Source organism: Astatotilapia calliptera, chromosome 13 (genome assembly GCF_964374335.1).
Source record: "Astatotilapia calliptera chromosome 13, fAstCal68.1, whole genome shotgun sequence".
In the NCBI taxonomy this organism is placed as follows: Eukaryota; Metazoa; Chordata; class Actinopteri; order Cichliformes; family Cichlidae; genus Astatotilapia; species Astatotilapia calliptera.
The window spans coordinates 11775600-11790151 of record NC_137434.1 but is presented as its reverse complement, the minus strand read 5'-3'; the positions used below and the strand labels follow the sequence as shown (position 1 = coordinate 11790151).

General features: G+C 41.3%; 2 protein-coding genes across 2 annotated transcripts; one reads left to right on the top strand and one right to left on the bottom strand.

The window, feature by feature from the left end:
* Nucleotides 1-43: 43 nt before the first annotated feature.
* On the bottom strand, nt 44-7452 carry nolc1 (nucleolar and coiled-body phosphoprotein 1). The gene is made up of 14 exons (XM_080287749.1): nt 7327-7452; nt 6979-7034; nt 6243-6394; nt 6023-6132; nt 5808-5922; nt 5592-5719; nt 5366-5468; nt 4837-4968; nt 4662-4751; nt 4313-4567; nt 3002-4189; nt 1294-1421; nt 1137-1220; nt 44-1023 (listed from the first exon to the last, which is right to left on the bottom strand). Exons 1-14 carry the CDS (start codon nt 7435-7437, stop codon nt 865-867), a joined length of 2811 nt encoding a protein of 936 aa, XP_080143875.1. The 5' UTR covers nt 7438-7452; the 3' UTR covers nt 44-864.
* A 377-nt stretch (nt 7453-7829) lies between these two features.
* Nucleotides 7830-13515, top strand: mrps6 (mitochondrial ribosomal protein S6). The gene is made up of 2 exons (XM_026189293.2): nt 7830-8298; nt 13391-13515. The coding sequence occupies exon 1, from the start codon at nt 7960-7962 to the stop codon at nt 8290-8292; it is 333 nt and encodes a 110-aa protein (XP_026045078.1). The 5' UTR covers nt 7830-7959; the 3' UTR covers nt 8293-8298; nt 13391-13515.
* The last annotated feature ends 1037 nt before the right edge of the window (nt 13516-14552 follow it).

Sequence of the window (14552 nt, the reverse complement as noted above, 5' to 3'; positions counted from 1 at the left end):
TGAGCAAACAGTGAGTGAACTGTCCATGAAATCATCACCAGTATATTGTTTAGTCTTTATTTACAGATTTGAGGTGTAAAAGAAAAAAAAAATGACAGCGGTACACAGGATCTCATATGATAATCAAATAACTGAAACGAGCATGGCTATGTTCGAATTACATACTTAATACCACTGAACAGTACAGGGAGGGACTGAAAGGACTTCCTAACAAAGGGAACGGATCCAAAGAAAAAAAATCCTTGAACAGAGAAAAGACCTTGAGAGGCCCTTAAAGATTGAAGTGGAATAAAACATAATAAATACAGTATAAAATTTCTACTTGATAGGTTTTCTTGTGATGTTAAGAAAAAGCCCCAAACCTCTTCACATTTAAATGTGGACAAAGAAGAAAAAAAAAAAGAAAAAGGGACAAACATCAAGAATCCATGTAGTCTATTAAACAAAAAACAAATTTGAAAATGAAGAACATGTATAGATGGATTAATTTCGATCATACCTAGACAAGAAGATTGCTTAATGTTACAAACATTCACCATTTAAGAAGAAAGGAGGTTGTGAAAACAAGCAGAAAGAGCCAAACATTTTCTCCATTAGCCAGTGGCTGCAGCCACCTAGTGGCTATAAGTGATGTCACAGTTGGGAGCACATTTCCCTGCTGCCACAGCTCTGCTAAATGTAAACTCCATTACAGACTAAAGCAAAGTCGAATCAAAGGGCCAGTTCAGTGTGATGGACCATCTTCTGTTAGTGTGCTGCTGCTACTGCTGGAGAGACTGTTTACAGGAGGGTGGTTTGAGCAGACAACTTGTATTCCTGATCTGTCCGGTACAGTACAGTTGAAATGGGAGGTTGTGGACTTTCTCAGTCGCTGTCAAACTTAATGGAGTTGACTGAAGTGGAGATGGCTCCCCCACGGTAGCTTCCTCTTTTCTTCTTTGTCTTTTCGTGGCGGAATGATTTACCTTTTGTGAACTTGAGCACATCGTTAGCTTTCTGGCCCCAGTCTCCATTGGCTCCCATCTGAAATAGAACATTATAAAGAGAGAAAAAAAAAAAGTTTGTTTATCTGCCACCTCAACAACTATAATGCTCAGTAATCCTGTAAAAATGATTATTATGATTAAATAATTCACCTTTGCATCAAACGAATTGTCTGCAAGGCGCGGGTCCACATTTACTTCGTCGTCTTTTATTCTACGGAAGGGTACGTTGGTAGACTGGAAAACAAAATGTTTCAGTCAGCTTATTTCAGTTCACTTTAATTCAATTCTAGCTTTGTGCAGGTCTTACCTTCTTATTGGCTTTAGGGAAAGTCTGTGGTGTGGTTGTGGCCTTCTTATTTTTTGGTGTTTTTAAATCCGTTTCTTCCTCTTCGCTTTCTGATGATTCTTCATCCTTTTTTCTTTTTCCATTAGTACCTGTATCAGATGAAAAGGGGCTCATACTTAGTAAACACTAGGGCTGGGCCATATTATACCGTTCACGGTAATACCGGTATAATGTTAGGCAATGATAGGAAAATGAAATATCGCGATAGAATGGGAGTAAAACGCGCATGCGCAGTGCCTTTGTTTTCATACGCACATGGCCGATTGTTGAGTGAAACAGATGAACCAGAATTGGTTTGTAAAAATGGTGCAACTTCAGTGATGTGGAACTGGATTGGTGTTTGTCCGTCAGATACACAACAAAGCACATTTTTTTGCAGAACATGCAAGCGGCCGTTGTTATTGTCGTATTTGTCGGACTAAGATGCTCTTAAATCTGGGAGTAATCTGGGTCCTAAACTCCGTATGCTTCAGGTCAAACAACACTGCAGCATCACTGAGAGTTAAAACCTGTCTAAATTCTTTCATCTTTAATAAAACGATCAGCATTGCTGCTTTACCAGGTGTAACTATAAAGTTTAACTTCCAGGCATCCATGAAAACAAAAGTTATTACATTTAACAGAGTTAGAAGTTAGCAGGAAGCTAGCGGAAGTTAGCTCGCTAGTCTCGCTAGTTACCTAAGCATGATATAGCATGTTCTGACTGAGAGATTTCTGAAAAAAATCAAACGTACAGCTCTGCTATCACTTCCAACATAAATGAAGACAGGAAACTAAACAGCAGTGACGTTTGTAGGGTTACTGAAGTTGGGCTAGCTGGTATATAATGATGTGCTAGGTGATCGCTAGCGACACAGCTATGTTAGCATAACATAAACAGTGAAGCTGGAGGATGAACGCTAACTTTTTTCCACTTATAAAAGTTAACGTGAAGGTTCCTCATGGTTAGAGACAAATGCAATCGCATGGCAGGATACTGTAAACGGACCAAACTTCAGTCAGGAGAACAACTGAGATAATCCATCCACAATACGAGGTTAGTCATTAATATACTGCAACAACATGGGAATAGAGCAGCTGCCAGAGAATTCAACATTAATGAATCAATGGTACAGAAGTGGAGGAAGCAAGAAGAATGAGTTTAATAAAGTTTGATTTATCTGACTGCTTTGTTTCGCTTAATGTGCCTTATAATCCCGTGCACCTTATGGTCCGAAACATATGTACTGCACACTGCAGTTTAATGTTGCAAAGCACCTCTTTTTAACTTCAGTGGATATTATACATGGTTATGCTCAGGATATGTCAGCCCATTTGTACTGGAAATGCCTTTTGGTTAAACTTTCAGCAAGGAATTTGCATTTGCACTGTTGCATTTTTATAAAGCTTTAATGTACATAAAAACCAGCTTCTTGTTTAAGTGAAAATAAATGGAAGGTTGTCTTTTTGCGCTAGTAATGTTGTGGAGTTGTATTTTGTCTCGCATCCATTATATCGTCAGTTATATCGTTATCGCAAATTTTCAAATATATATCGTGATAAATATTTTTGGCCATATCGCCCTGCTCTAGTAAACACTACACTTCTATAAATATTAAACACTTAAGGACCGACAGTTAAGTGATAGTTTTTTTTTTCCCCATTTAATGACCAGATGTTTGAGACTTACTGTTTTTTGGGGTGTTGGGTGCAGTGGCTGCTTTACGTGGCACTTTAGCCTCATCTGATGAACTCTCCTCAGAGCTGCTGTCGCTGGATGATGACTCTGCTGGCTTTGCTGCAACCTTCGCTGATGCTGCTGCCGTCTTGGGAGTTGCTGCCTTGCCGTTGGCAACTGTAGACTTAGTCACGGGGGTCTCCGTCTCTGAATCAGAGCTATCTGAGGAATCAGAGCTGCTCTCCTCTGCTTTTTTTGCCTTTTTGACTGCAGGCGCTGCCTTTGTTGTTCTCTCAGCTGCAGGGGCGGGCTTCTTGGAAGCAACTGGAGCTTGTTTCTTAGCTGCCTCATCCTCTGAGTCTGAGCTGTCAGAGCTGCTTTCTTCTGCAGCAGCAGTCTTAGCTGCAGGAGTAGCAGGCTTTGAAGCGGGCGTAGCAGGCTTAGCTGCTGCTGGCTTGGTCTTAGCTGGCTCTTCATCATCCTCAGAAGAGGACTCTGAGCTACTCTCTTTCGGGGCAGGCTTTCCTGCAGGTTTAGCGGCCTTTCCTGCAGATTTAGCATGCTTTGAGGCTGAAGTAGCAGCTTTAGCTGCTGCAGGTTTAGCCTTGGCTGGCTGCTCTTCATCTTCAGAGGAGGAGTCGGAGCTGCTCTCTGCTGCAGGAGTAGCCTTTGCTACCGGAGTAGCCTTCTTTGAAGCTGGTGTTGCAGGCTTAGCTGCTGTTGGCTTGGCCTTGGCCGGTTCTTCATCTTCTGATGAGGAGTCTGAGTCAGAGCTGCTTTCTGCTGCAGCAGCAGGCTTAGCTGCAGGGGTGGAACTCTTTGAAGCTGGCTTAGCTGCTGCTGGTTTAGTCTTAGCAGGCTCTTCTTCATCTTCAGACAAAGAGTCAGACTCTGAACTGCTCTCTGCTGCTGCAGGGGGCTTTGCTGCAGGGGGCTTTGCTGCAGGGGGCTTTGCTGCAGGGGGCTTTGCTGCAGGGGGCTTTGCTGCAGGGGGCTTTGCTGCAGGCTTTGAAGTTGGTGTAGCCGTTTTAGCAGGCTTGGCTTTCACTGGCTCTTCCTCATCCTCAGAGGAGTCCTCCGAGTCAGAGCTGGTCTCTGCTGCCTTGGCTTGGGGTTTAGAAGCTCCAGAAGCTGCGGATGGGGTTGCGGTTTTTGTGGGAGGCTTTGCTGGGGCCTCATCTTCAGAGCTGCTATCTGAATCTGGAAAGCAAGATCAATGTTGTCATGAAGGTTTGCAAACAATATAGGGTTAATAACAGAAATTATATTAGGTCATATTTAACAACTTCTGAAGCTCAAATACCCAAAATGTGCATCTCCTACCTGAGCTCGAGGACTCGTCTTTCTGAGCTGGCGTAGTCTTGGCAGGTGCAGCTTTGGTTGGGGGTTTCTTTGCTGCCTCCTCCTCCTCTGAACTGGAGTCCTCCTCGGAGGATTCATCTTTAGCGGACTTAGCTGGAGCCGCTTTAGCAGGAGTCACCTTTGTTGCAGGTTTCTTCACCTCTTTAGCTGGAGAAGTTTTGACTGGGGCTCCTTTACCTGCAGGCTTCTTGGCCGTCTCCTCTTCTGAGCTGGAATCTAGAAAGATGAGAGACATTTACAAACATTCACTGTCACAAACTGATCATCATTTTAAGATGGGAAATGGGCGAGTGACGTTTGTGATCCATACCAGAGCTCTCTGAGCTGGACTCCTGCTTCTTTGCAGCAGGTTTGGACGCTCCAGGTTTGGCTGCAGGTGACTTTACGGGGGCTGGTTTTGCTGTGCAAGTTAAAATGCTGTTAGACATTTAACAATAAACACCAAGAAGTCAAGGTGGGGAAAAAATAAAAAGGAACCCACTTACCTGCCACCTTTTTGTCGTCATCACTGCTGTCATCACTGCTGTCTGAAGAGTCGCTGTCCTTGGCCTTGCTTGCTACTGGTGCAGCAGGAGCTTTGTGGATTGAAGCAGGAGGTGGTACAGCACTGTATGCTCCTAGAAAGACAAATGTAGATCGTCAGCATCAAAAACAAATACAAACATATTTTAATAAATAATTTCCCTTAGGGATCAATAAAGTAATCTGATTCTGATAATCACAGATCATTCCAGAGATGACCAAGTGAACAGCTCTGGGTATAATTCAGTCAGAGCAGACTGGTGTTATGATCATGATATGGACAAAACTGGACTGTTGTAATTAATGTGAACTCAATCTCACTTATTTTTTCATATAGCTGTCGAACTTACGCACATCAGTAATAGGCTAAAAAGACTTGATTGGGATTCACTTCTCAGGTTTGCCGCTGATGCAAGTGTGCCTCACATCTTTCCAAACCAGACTTTTGTTACTGTGTAGCTTGTATAGTTGTAAGAAAGCATGAAAACACACCTGCTTTGGGTTTTTTGCTGGGAGGAGCCTCATCCTCTGATGAAGAGTCTTCACTACTTGACTCAGCACCAGCTTTATTTACTGGGGCTGGTTTGACTGGAGCCTGACAGAACACATGGAAATATGCTGTTAATATCTGCTGCATGCATTTATCCGCTACACACCACACTTGGCTGAGTGTGAGACAATCAACAACACATAACAACATAAAGAAGGCCTTGTGTACCTTGGCTGGCTTCTCATCTTCAGAATCTGAGGAGCTGTCTTCGCTGCTGCTGCTCTCCTTCTTCTTTTGAGCTGCACCTTTGGCAGCAACAGCTGCTTTGGGTGTTGTGACTGCACCAGCCTTGGGTTCTGTTATTCAGAAACGCATACAGTAAATTAAATAACCCAAGATTTTTCCCCAATCTTAACTTAAACAAATTACTCAATATAGACTTACTTTGTGCAGGAGCTTTGGCGATTTGTTCTTCCTCAGAGTCAGACTCTTCACTGCTGGAGCTGCTATCCTTTTTCCTTGTGCTACCTGCAGCAGCAGGAGGTTGTTTCACAGGTGCCTACAAACAGACACTACATTTTAATAAAAGGATAACGGGCAAGGTAATGTAGCAATAACAGGCTATCAAGAGAATGTCTGATTCTGATGCTTCCTTCTACCTTTGCAGCAGGCTTTGCAGGAGCTTTGTCCTCCTCAGAGTCACTAGAGTCTTCACTGCTGCTGGATGCAGCTTTAGTAGCTGCTGCTTTAGCAGGCCCCTTTTTGGCTGCTAAAATGTAGAATGAGGAAAAATGTAATATCACAGCGTTTCAGAATGCACATTACTAGCAGAATTCAGCCAACCCTTTCAGTTATCCATATCGAATATGAAGGTTATACCTGCAGGAGCTACTTTAGTTTGTTTTGCGCCAGCCTCTTCATCCTCACTGCTTGACTCTTCACTGCTGGAGCTCTCAGTGCTGGGTTTTGCCTTCTTGGCTGACGGTCCCGTCCAGTTCGGAGGCACCTTTCGTTTTTTGGCTTCGGGAGATCTATTTAAAATAGAGTTTCAATGATACAGCCCATAATTATATTAATACACAGTATGCAACACCACCCTATATTAATGTTAAAAAGAAAACTTCAACGGGATAAAAGGCACTCCCTTTCCCAGAGTAGAAAGATACGCAAATAATAATGCTTTAGTCGTTAGCCTGCATACCAAAGTGTCCTTGGGCAAAAAACTGAACACTGAGTTAGTGAGAGACTGGTTGAATCCCTCCACTCTGCATGGTAAACTATTCTTTGGCATGTTGAATAAAATGCTTTGAACATTCGAGTAGTACAGTGCTATATAAGAACCATTTCATTTCCCATTTGTCTAAACAAAAAGCGCTTCAAATTTGTAAAACAACAAAAGGGTTGTGTTTATATTGTATTAGATTTTTCTCTGATAATCCTCAACTCAACAGACCCTTGGACACTAGGAGAGCAGCAGTGGAATTTCTATTGTACCAATACATTTTTAAAGGAACATACTTATCGACACAGAAAGTCAGCTTGGTCATGCGTTTCATATTTTTATTTGAAAAACCCCTCTCGGATAAAAATAAATAAATATTAATAAGCAACTCACTTCACCCAGAAGTTGTAGATATTGACGAGTCTCTCCTCATTCTGATCTTGCGGAGCCTGTAGAGAAACACGTGAAGTAGTAAGTTAATAATTCCCTTGCAGCACTTTGAATTTGTGACTAAAACTCCACAAATCATAATTTAAAAAGTATAAACACGCTGCAGTATTTACACTTTAACGCACTGAGACCGTTAATTAGCCCAAAGGCAGGTTGCAGCTGATACACGTGCTAACTTCACCGGCTCGGTAACCTGCACGTATTTACCCCTCGTGCCGCCTGGACCTAACGTCTAATACCCGACGACAGGACGTGTCCGTCAAACACCGCCACACAGCGTAGGCTACTCACCACTTTAGTCTTTTTCAAGAACTCCTGAGCCGCTTTGGTGAACTTGTTCTCCACCAGAAACGAGTACACGCATTTGAAAAGATCACTCGGTACCGACTTCTCCGCCGCCATCTTCAACACGTTCTTCTGGAAAAGGAAGTGACGGAATCAGGCACTTGTGAGCAGACGCTTGGTGTCGACGTATCCACGCTTCAGTAAAAAAATAAATACCAGTTTCTAGAGATTTCCAAATGTCAGAAAACTAAATAAAACACAATTCCACTGACTAATTGTGATTTTAAAAATCCTTTAGAAAACTTTACAAATATTTCGGGTTGCTCTCACGTGACTAATTTCCTAAAACAATACGAGTAAAATATGTGGGTATGCTAAATAAGACGCAATTTTTTTATTATTGAAATACACTTATTTATAGATTTAACGCCATATTTAAAAAAAATAAATGACTCCTATTTTTTATATTTAGTAGGCTTTGTTGCCCACGAAGGCGCACGCTTTATGCGTCATCACTAAAGACCTTTCGTGTCTGCCCCTCGTGTCATAACATGTCGCCTTTCAACTGAGCAGTGTGGCAATGACAGCCCAGTTCTAGCTGAATTAAACGTGTGAGTCGGGTATTACTAAGCTGCAGCCATGCCTCGGTACGAGCTGGCCCTGATCCTGAAACAGATGCAGCGGCCGGAGACGGCGGCAGCTCTGCGAAGGACGGTGGAGACGTTAATGGAGCGGGGCGCCTTGGTGAGAGACCTGGAGAACTTGGGAGAAAGACAGCTGCCCTACAGAATGACCAAACACAACCAGAGGCACAGCCGAGGGACTTACTTTCTGGTGGATTTCTACGCAGCTCCCAGCATGCTCGCTGGCGTACTGGATCACCTGCACCGTGATGTGGACGTTGTGAGGCCCACTGTGCTGAAGAAAGACGCCCAGGTCCCCAACAGTAACTGCTGCGGACCCCAGAAGTGATTAAATGTAAGGCTTAATGAATGGCGGAGGTGTTTAAAATCACTGGTGCTCAGAGTGAAACAAAGTGCTGTTTTATCACCACAGCTGTCTGTTACATGCGTGTATTTTTGGGCTGTAGTAAAATATGAAATACTCTGCTTTATCAGCCACTTAACTCCATTAGAGAAATGGCAATCAGAAGCACAGTTGAGTAGTTACAGTAGTGAAAACTTATCAGCGGTTTATTGAAGAAAATCGCTTACACACACACACACACACACACACACACACACACACACACACACACACACACACACACACAGTGGATGAGAACAAACCTCATGCATGTAATAAAGTGTTTTAGCACTGATGATTAATTCGACCTTTAAATAGCCCAGACAGAAAGGAATACCGCTGTTTATTTGCGGGGGAAAGTCACTTCTGTGATCCTGGATATCAGGGAACAAGCAACCGAATACAACCTCTAGTAACTGATTTAAAGCATTTTAAACACATAAGAAAAGAAAAAAAAACAGACAATGTGTCTGTGAAGGTTCTCAGTCATCCGTCTGGACTTCTTTAAGTTTTCTTGAAGATGTTTCGCCCTTCATCTGAGAAGCTTCTTCAGTTCTAAGTGCAATTGGTGGAGAGTCTTGGATTTTAAGCCCTATGGGAGTGTCCCCAAGAGTGTCATGGACCCCCTAATGATCCTCTACCTAATCGCATGAGCCAAGGTGTGAAAACGGGTGTAGGTAACAATCAGCCAAGGCTTCACCCTATCATGTGATTTTCTGAGGTCAAAAGGCCCAGGATGTGAGTGGGCTTTAAGGCGTCTGGAAAGGGATCTCAAAACTGGATGGCAGACAGTTGGTGTTGTAAGCCATGGGCTCTGTTCAAAGAGGGTCGTTCACAGTGGACATTAGGGGATCCATGTCACTCTTAGGGGGACACTCCCATAGGACTTAAATATGGGACTTTCCACCATTTGACATTAGAAGTGAAAAAGCTTCTTGAATGAGAGGTGAAACGTTTTCAAGCAACTTTAAGAAGTCCAGACGCTGTTCTATCCAAGCTCCTTAGACCACGATAACCTGGATGACTGAGAACCTTCACAGACATACCAACCTCAAAACTGGATTATAGATGGCAGACAGTTAGTTTTGTAAGCCCTGCTCATGTTCACAGTGGACATAGATGGCTTCTTTCACTCCTCTTTCAAACCATCTGTCTTCTCTGTCCAAAGCATTCCTCGCTGCACTGTACAGCATACACCACGTTGTTAAGTTTCTGTTTGGTAGTTTTGTCTTTGAGATGAACCAGTTTTTGTCTGAGTGCGTGGCTGGGTCTGAAGTGCACTGGGATCTCGTGCTTGGAGAAGACTCCTGAGTTTCTCTGATAAACCTGCTACATAAGGGATGACAGTATTGTTCCGTTTGTCCCTCTGATTCTCCCTAGTTGGTGTCTGACCTTCTTTTCTGTGCATCATTGCTGCACAGGGACAATAATTAGAAAAAACAAACTCCCCCATGTGGTTACAACAGATGGTTAAGTCCATTTGGTTGTAAACTCTGTACCTAAACCAGCTCCACCCTCAGCCTCCTCGCTTGCTCATACCAGAAAGGAATATGATATAGTGTGATAATGTATTAAAACAAATTAACCAAATTCATTAAACCAGTTGTTTGCTTTATAGCTTTAGTGACTGCAAACTAACTTATTGTGAAAATGAGGCAGGAGTGTAAAAATGTGAATGAATATTACAAAAGTATTTCAGTTGTGTGTTTGTGGACATGACCATCACACATGAAGTAGCCAAACACAAAGATAATCCTCTAAATAAATGATCAGTTCATTAGTCACCATCCCTGTAATATGTGAGTGTATTACTTTACTACAAGTTCATACATTTGGTTCATATAAGATTAGTTTGCACAAACACAGTGTCTGTATTTACTTTGTTTGCTTGCTGATTTGTAAGGGAGGATCATTTTGCATGTCTGCAACAACAGCAGATCCACATGAGATCCTCCAGACAAACATAGATGTGTATTAAGCTCTAATAAGAGGTCCTACCCTGAGTTTGTACTGTCCTCCTCATCTACCCCCTACCTACAGATACAGCCCTGTCATCTCTCGCCTTGCCTGCAGGTGTCATTGTTGAAGCAATTTAATCAGGATTTAAATGATTGATTCTTTCCACAAAACCATTAAAGTAAAAATATTGAGCTCCCTCGTGCCTCTTGAAAACAGATAAGCACCCCCCCTTCTCCTCCCTCCATCTGTTTGTCTGAAATGGATTTAACTAGACGTGTACGCATACACAATGATATTATAATAGCTTCACTACATATATTCCAACAGAAATATGTGTGATAGGACAATAATGCCTGATAATTACAGTTGACTGATAAATCTTTCAGCCTCTACTAATAAGTGTCTGTATTCTTTCACCATGAAGTGATTAATTAAACTATTAGTTAAAATGCTATAATCAACAGGAACTGGGAGTAGGGGATTTTACTGTTAAGTCTGAACTGACCTTTTAATACAGTCGTTGTGGTGCTCTAATATAACCACAATACTATACATCAGTATTTGTGTTGATCGACGGTGGTGGTTGCTAGGGCTGTGCGATATGACCAGAATCTCATATCCCGATATAAATCACAAAAATGTAACATTTTCTGTAAATTCTGTGAATCTCGGGCAGTTCGACTTGCGAAGTGTTTCCAGCTGCGCGTCCTTTACCCGGAGTCGAGTGTTTTAACCGATGCATGAAACGATACATTTTTAGAGAGAAGTTGTAACAGCCGCTGTTTTCTTAGTATTTATTACACGGCGTGCTGCGGGGAAAAGCCTGTTCTAACGTTTGAGTCTAAGGTTTATTTTTTTAGCACCTGGCGGCTCTTTTTTAATTCTCATCCGTAAATAATCTGCTCTTTCACGTGATTCGGTTTATTTTGAAAAGTCTCAACAGGATCTTGAGCTTTATTGTGAAAGGTTTATGTGGAACATAAACAAGCGGACACGCGAAGGTGTTACTGTCGCTGTTGTAGCGACAACGCATAAAAACAGGCGCTTGTCCGTCAGTAGTGTGGTTATATTAAATATAAGAGAAAGAGAGAACTTTAAGAAATTAATATAGCCACTACAGTGACCATCAGAACGATGAAAAAATATTGCCGCAAACAGTTTATTTTGCGACACCACGAAACAAACAATGGCGTAAAATGAAGATGTTTTTATATCGTCATCGATATATATCGTTATATCGAACAGCCCTAGTGGTTGCTTATCAGAGGCCGGTGTTGTTTTATTTCAGAGTGCTTTTGTTTAAACTGTAGAGAACAAAAGACACTATTGTTTGGGTTCTCTGATACATTTAGGAAGAAATAAGTACACTTCCTGTGCTGATTAGCTCTTAGTTGTCATTAAAGGTGAGCACTTCCCTTCAGTTAACAAAGGTGAAAAATTGCTCCTGTCACAACACGTTAATATTGACTAGGGCTGTAACTTGGATAATTCCATTAAAAAACTTCCCCAGGAGAAATTATTTTCTCCGATGTTTCATTTAATCCATGTAAGAAGAGCTGTTTCTCCCACATTTGTGATTTAAAAACAGACCTGCATTAGAAACCTATCTAGGATCACATGTGTGAATAAAAAGAATGACAATTAAAAATATCTTTTTAAATAAGACAGAAAAGCCACGGGGCGGAGCTGTTGCAGAGATGGTGCAATCAGGTGGCGTGAACGAAAACATGTTTCGAACGTTCAAAATAGCAGTGCTTGTTCGTGTAATCACCACAAAGGCCTTTACTGGGAAAAACTGTCCTTCATCAAAACCATTGATCAACAAGTGCAAACAGGAAGAAAAGTGAACTTTCTAGCTGCTCCCACCCACCGCAGTTTGCTTAACACAGCAACACATCTACAATAAAGCTATAGAAATTACAATAAAATTATATTTATGCAACTGAACTTTTAACTTAGTCTCATACAATGTTTAAATAAGACAGCCTAATGGAGGTTGACTACAGCCATCCTTTCTGTCACACTGATGCCAACAGTAAGCAGGGGTGAGTCTAAAGGGGGGGCATGGGGTGTACTACACCCTATTTATTTCAAGGCTTATTTCAAGTCTACTAATTACATTCTATTAATGTTTTAAAATATAAAGCAGTCTTATTGGGCCAATAAAACTTGAACCACTTACCCAGTGCTGTTCGACTGGCCCCTGAATTATTCTAACATTAGTAATTAACATTAATTATTTACGTCCACGCTATCAGAACTTCTGTGTTATGCCGCAGGAAACGTCGCATCAAATAACAGGCCAAACCTCAGTTCAGAGAATCCCGATTAGCTCGCTTTTCTTCTTTGCAGCCATCACATGCTTTTTTACAGACACACACTCACTGCTACACTACCACACTTAAACACACACACCAAATCTACCTCATCCAGGAGACGCAATACTGTCAGAACACCTTCCAAGAAGATACATAAGTGGATAAGTGAAAGAAAATGGTTGGACAGATGGACGAATTACTGCATTTGTTAATATTGTTTTGATTTTAACATTGTTAAAAGAAGTTTAAAATCTGACTTTTATGTGGCACGCAAATACACTTAAAAAGGTTTGGTTCTTTTGACAAATATTGCATGCTGCTCAACTGTCAAAAGACTTGCCTTTTTTCTCTTCTGAATATTTCTGATAGCTCAAGACTAAAGTATTTCTTAGTATTTCTCAATGAAATACTACTGATGTTAAACGAACTGACTTGTTGATTGAGAAACGGACAGTAAAACAGAAATCTCATGGAAAAAAACCTTCACCGCAGGCTCACATGAGTGAACTTTAACTGCACTAACAGAAGCCACAGAAATAGAAATCTATACAAGATCACATGAAACTTAAAGAATTCCATGAGCAGCTTTTATTGATCAGTGACAATATTTCTGAACACGTCTACACGCAGTAGACAAACACAAAGTCAGTCATCGATTAGTATGCTCAGTATTCTCTCACTGCAGATTTTTAAGTGTGTTATCTCAGGTTCATGCTGACTCTGCTGTAACGTTTAGCCCTACATAATGTTTGTTCTGTCTTTCGCAGGTTCCAACAGATCACATGCAGAAGATGACTCATGTGACACTTCCTTCTTTCACCTATTTCATTAGCTGCATGCATCGACTTGGATGTAATATCATATGTGATAATAAAATACTTTTTTCTATCCATTTTGCACTTTTCCTTTTTTGTCAAGCATTTGAGACACTGCTTCACATGATGGTTAGTCATGTGATGGAAGTTTCAGTTCTTTTATTGTAGGTGTGGTTTATGCAGGGTTTTTTTAAGCCATTAAAACTTGATCAACTGTCTCTGGGGAAAAAGCCGCTTGTTGTTGCTTCCGTTTTCTCTCTGGACTTTCTTGGTTCTTTGAGCAGTATTTGTTGCCTAAATCTCAATTAAAGTATAAGTACACAATCATGGTATTTATTTTGTGTAAGACAACATTGAATTAACCAGGTTACTAACAAAAGAGCCAGCCAACTTAACTGATGTCTTTATGTATATACAGTGGATGCAAAAGTTTGGGCAACCTTCTTAATGGTCATTATTTTCCTGTATAAATCGTTGGTTGTTGCAATAAAAGAAAATGTCAGTTAAATATATCATATAAGAGACACACAGTGATATTTGAGAAGTGAAATGAAGTTTATTGGACTTACAGAGAGTGTGCAATAATTGTTTAAACAAAATCAGGCAGGTACATAAATTTGGGAACCACAAAAAAAAAAAAGAAATGAAATCAATATTTAGTAGATTCGCCTTTTGCAGAAATTACAACCTCTAAACGCTTCCTGTAGGTTCCAATGAGAGTCTGGGTTGTGGTAGAAGGTATTTTGAACCATTCCTCTTTACAAAACATTGCTAGTTAATTCAGGTCCGATGGCTTTCGAACATGGACAGCTCTTTTTAACTCACACCACAGATTTTCAATAATATTCAGGTCTGGGGACTGAAATGGCCATTCTAGAACATTGTACTTGTTCCTCTGCATGAATGCCTTAGTAGATTTTGAGAAGTGTTTTGGGTCGTTGTCTTGTTGAAAGATCCAGCCCCGGCGCAGCTTCAGCTTTGTCACTGATTCCTGGACATTGGTCTCCAGAATCTGCTGATACTGAGTGGAATCCATGCGTCTCTCAACTTTGACAAGATTCCCAGTTTCTGCACTGGCCACACAGCCCCACAGCATGATGGAACCACCACCGTA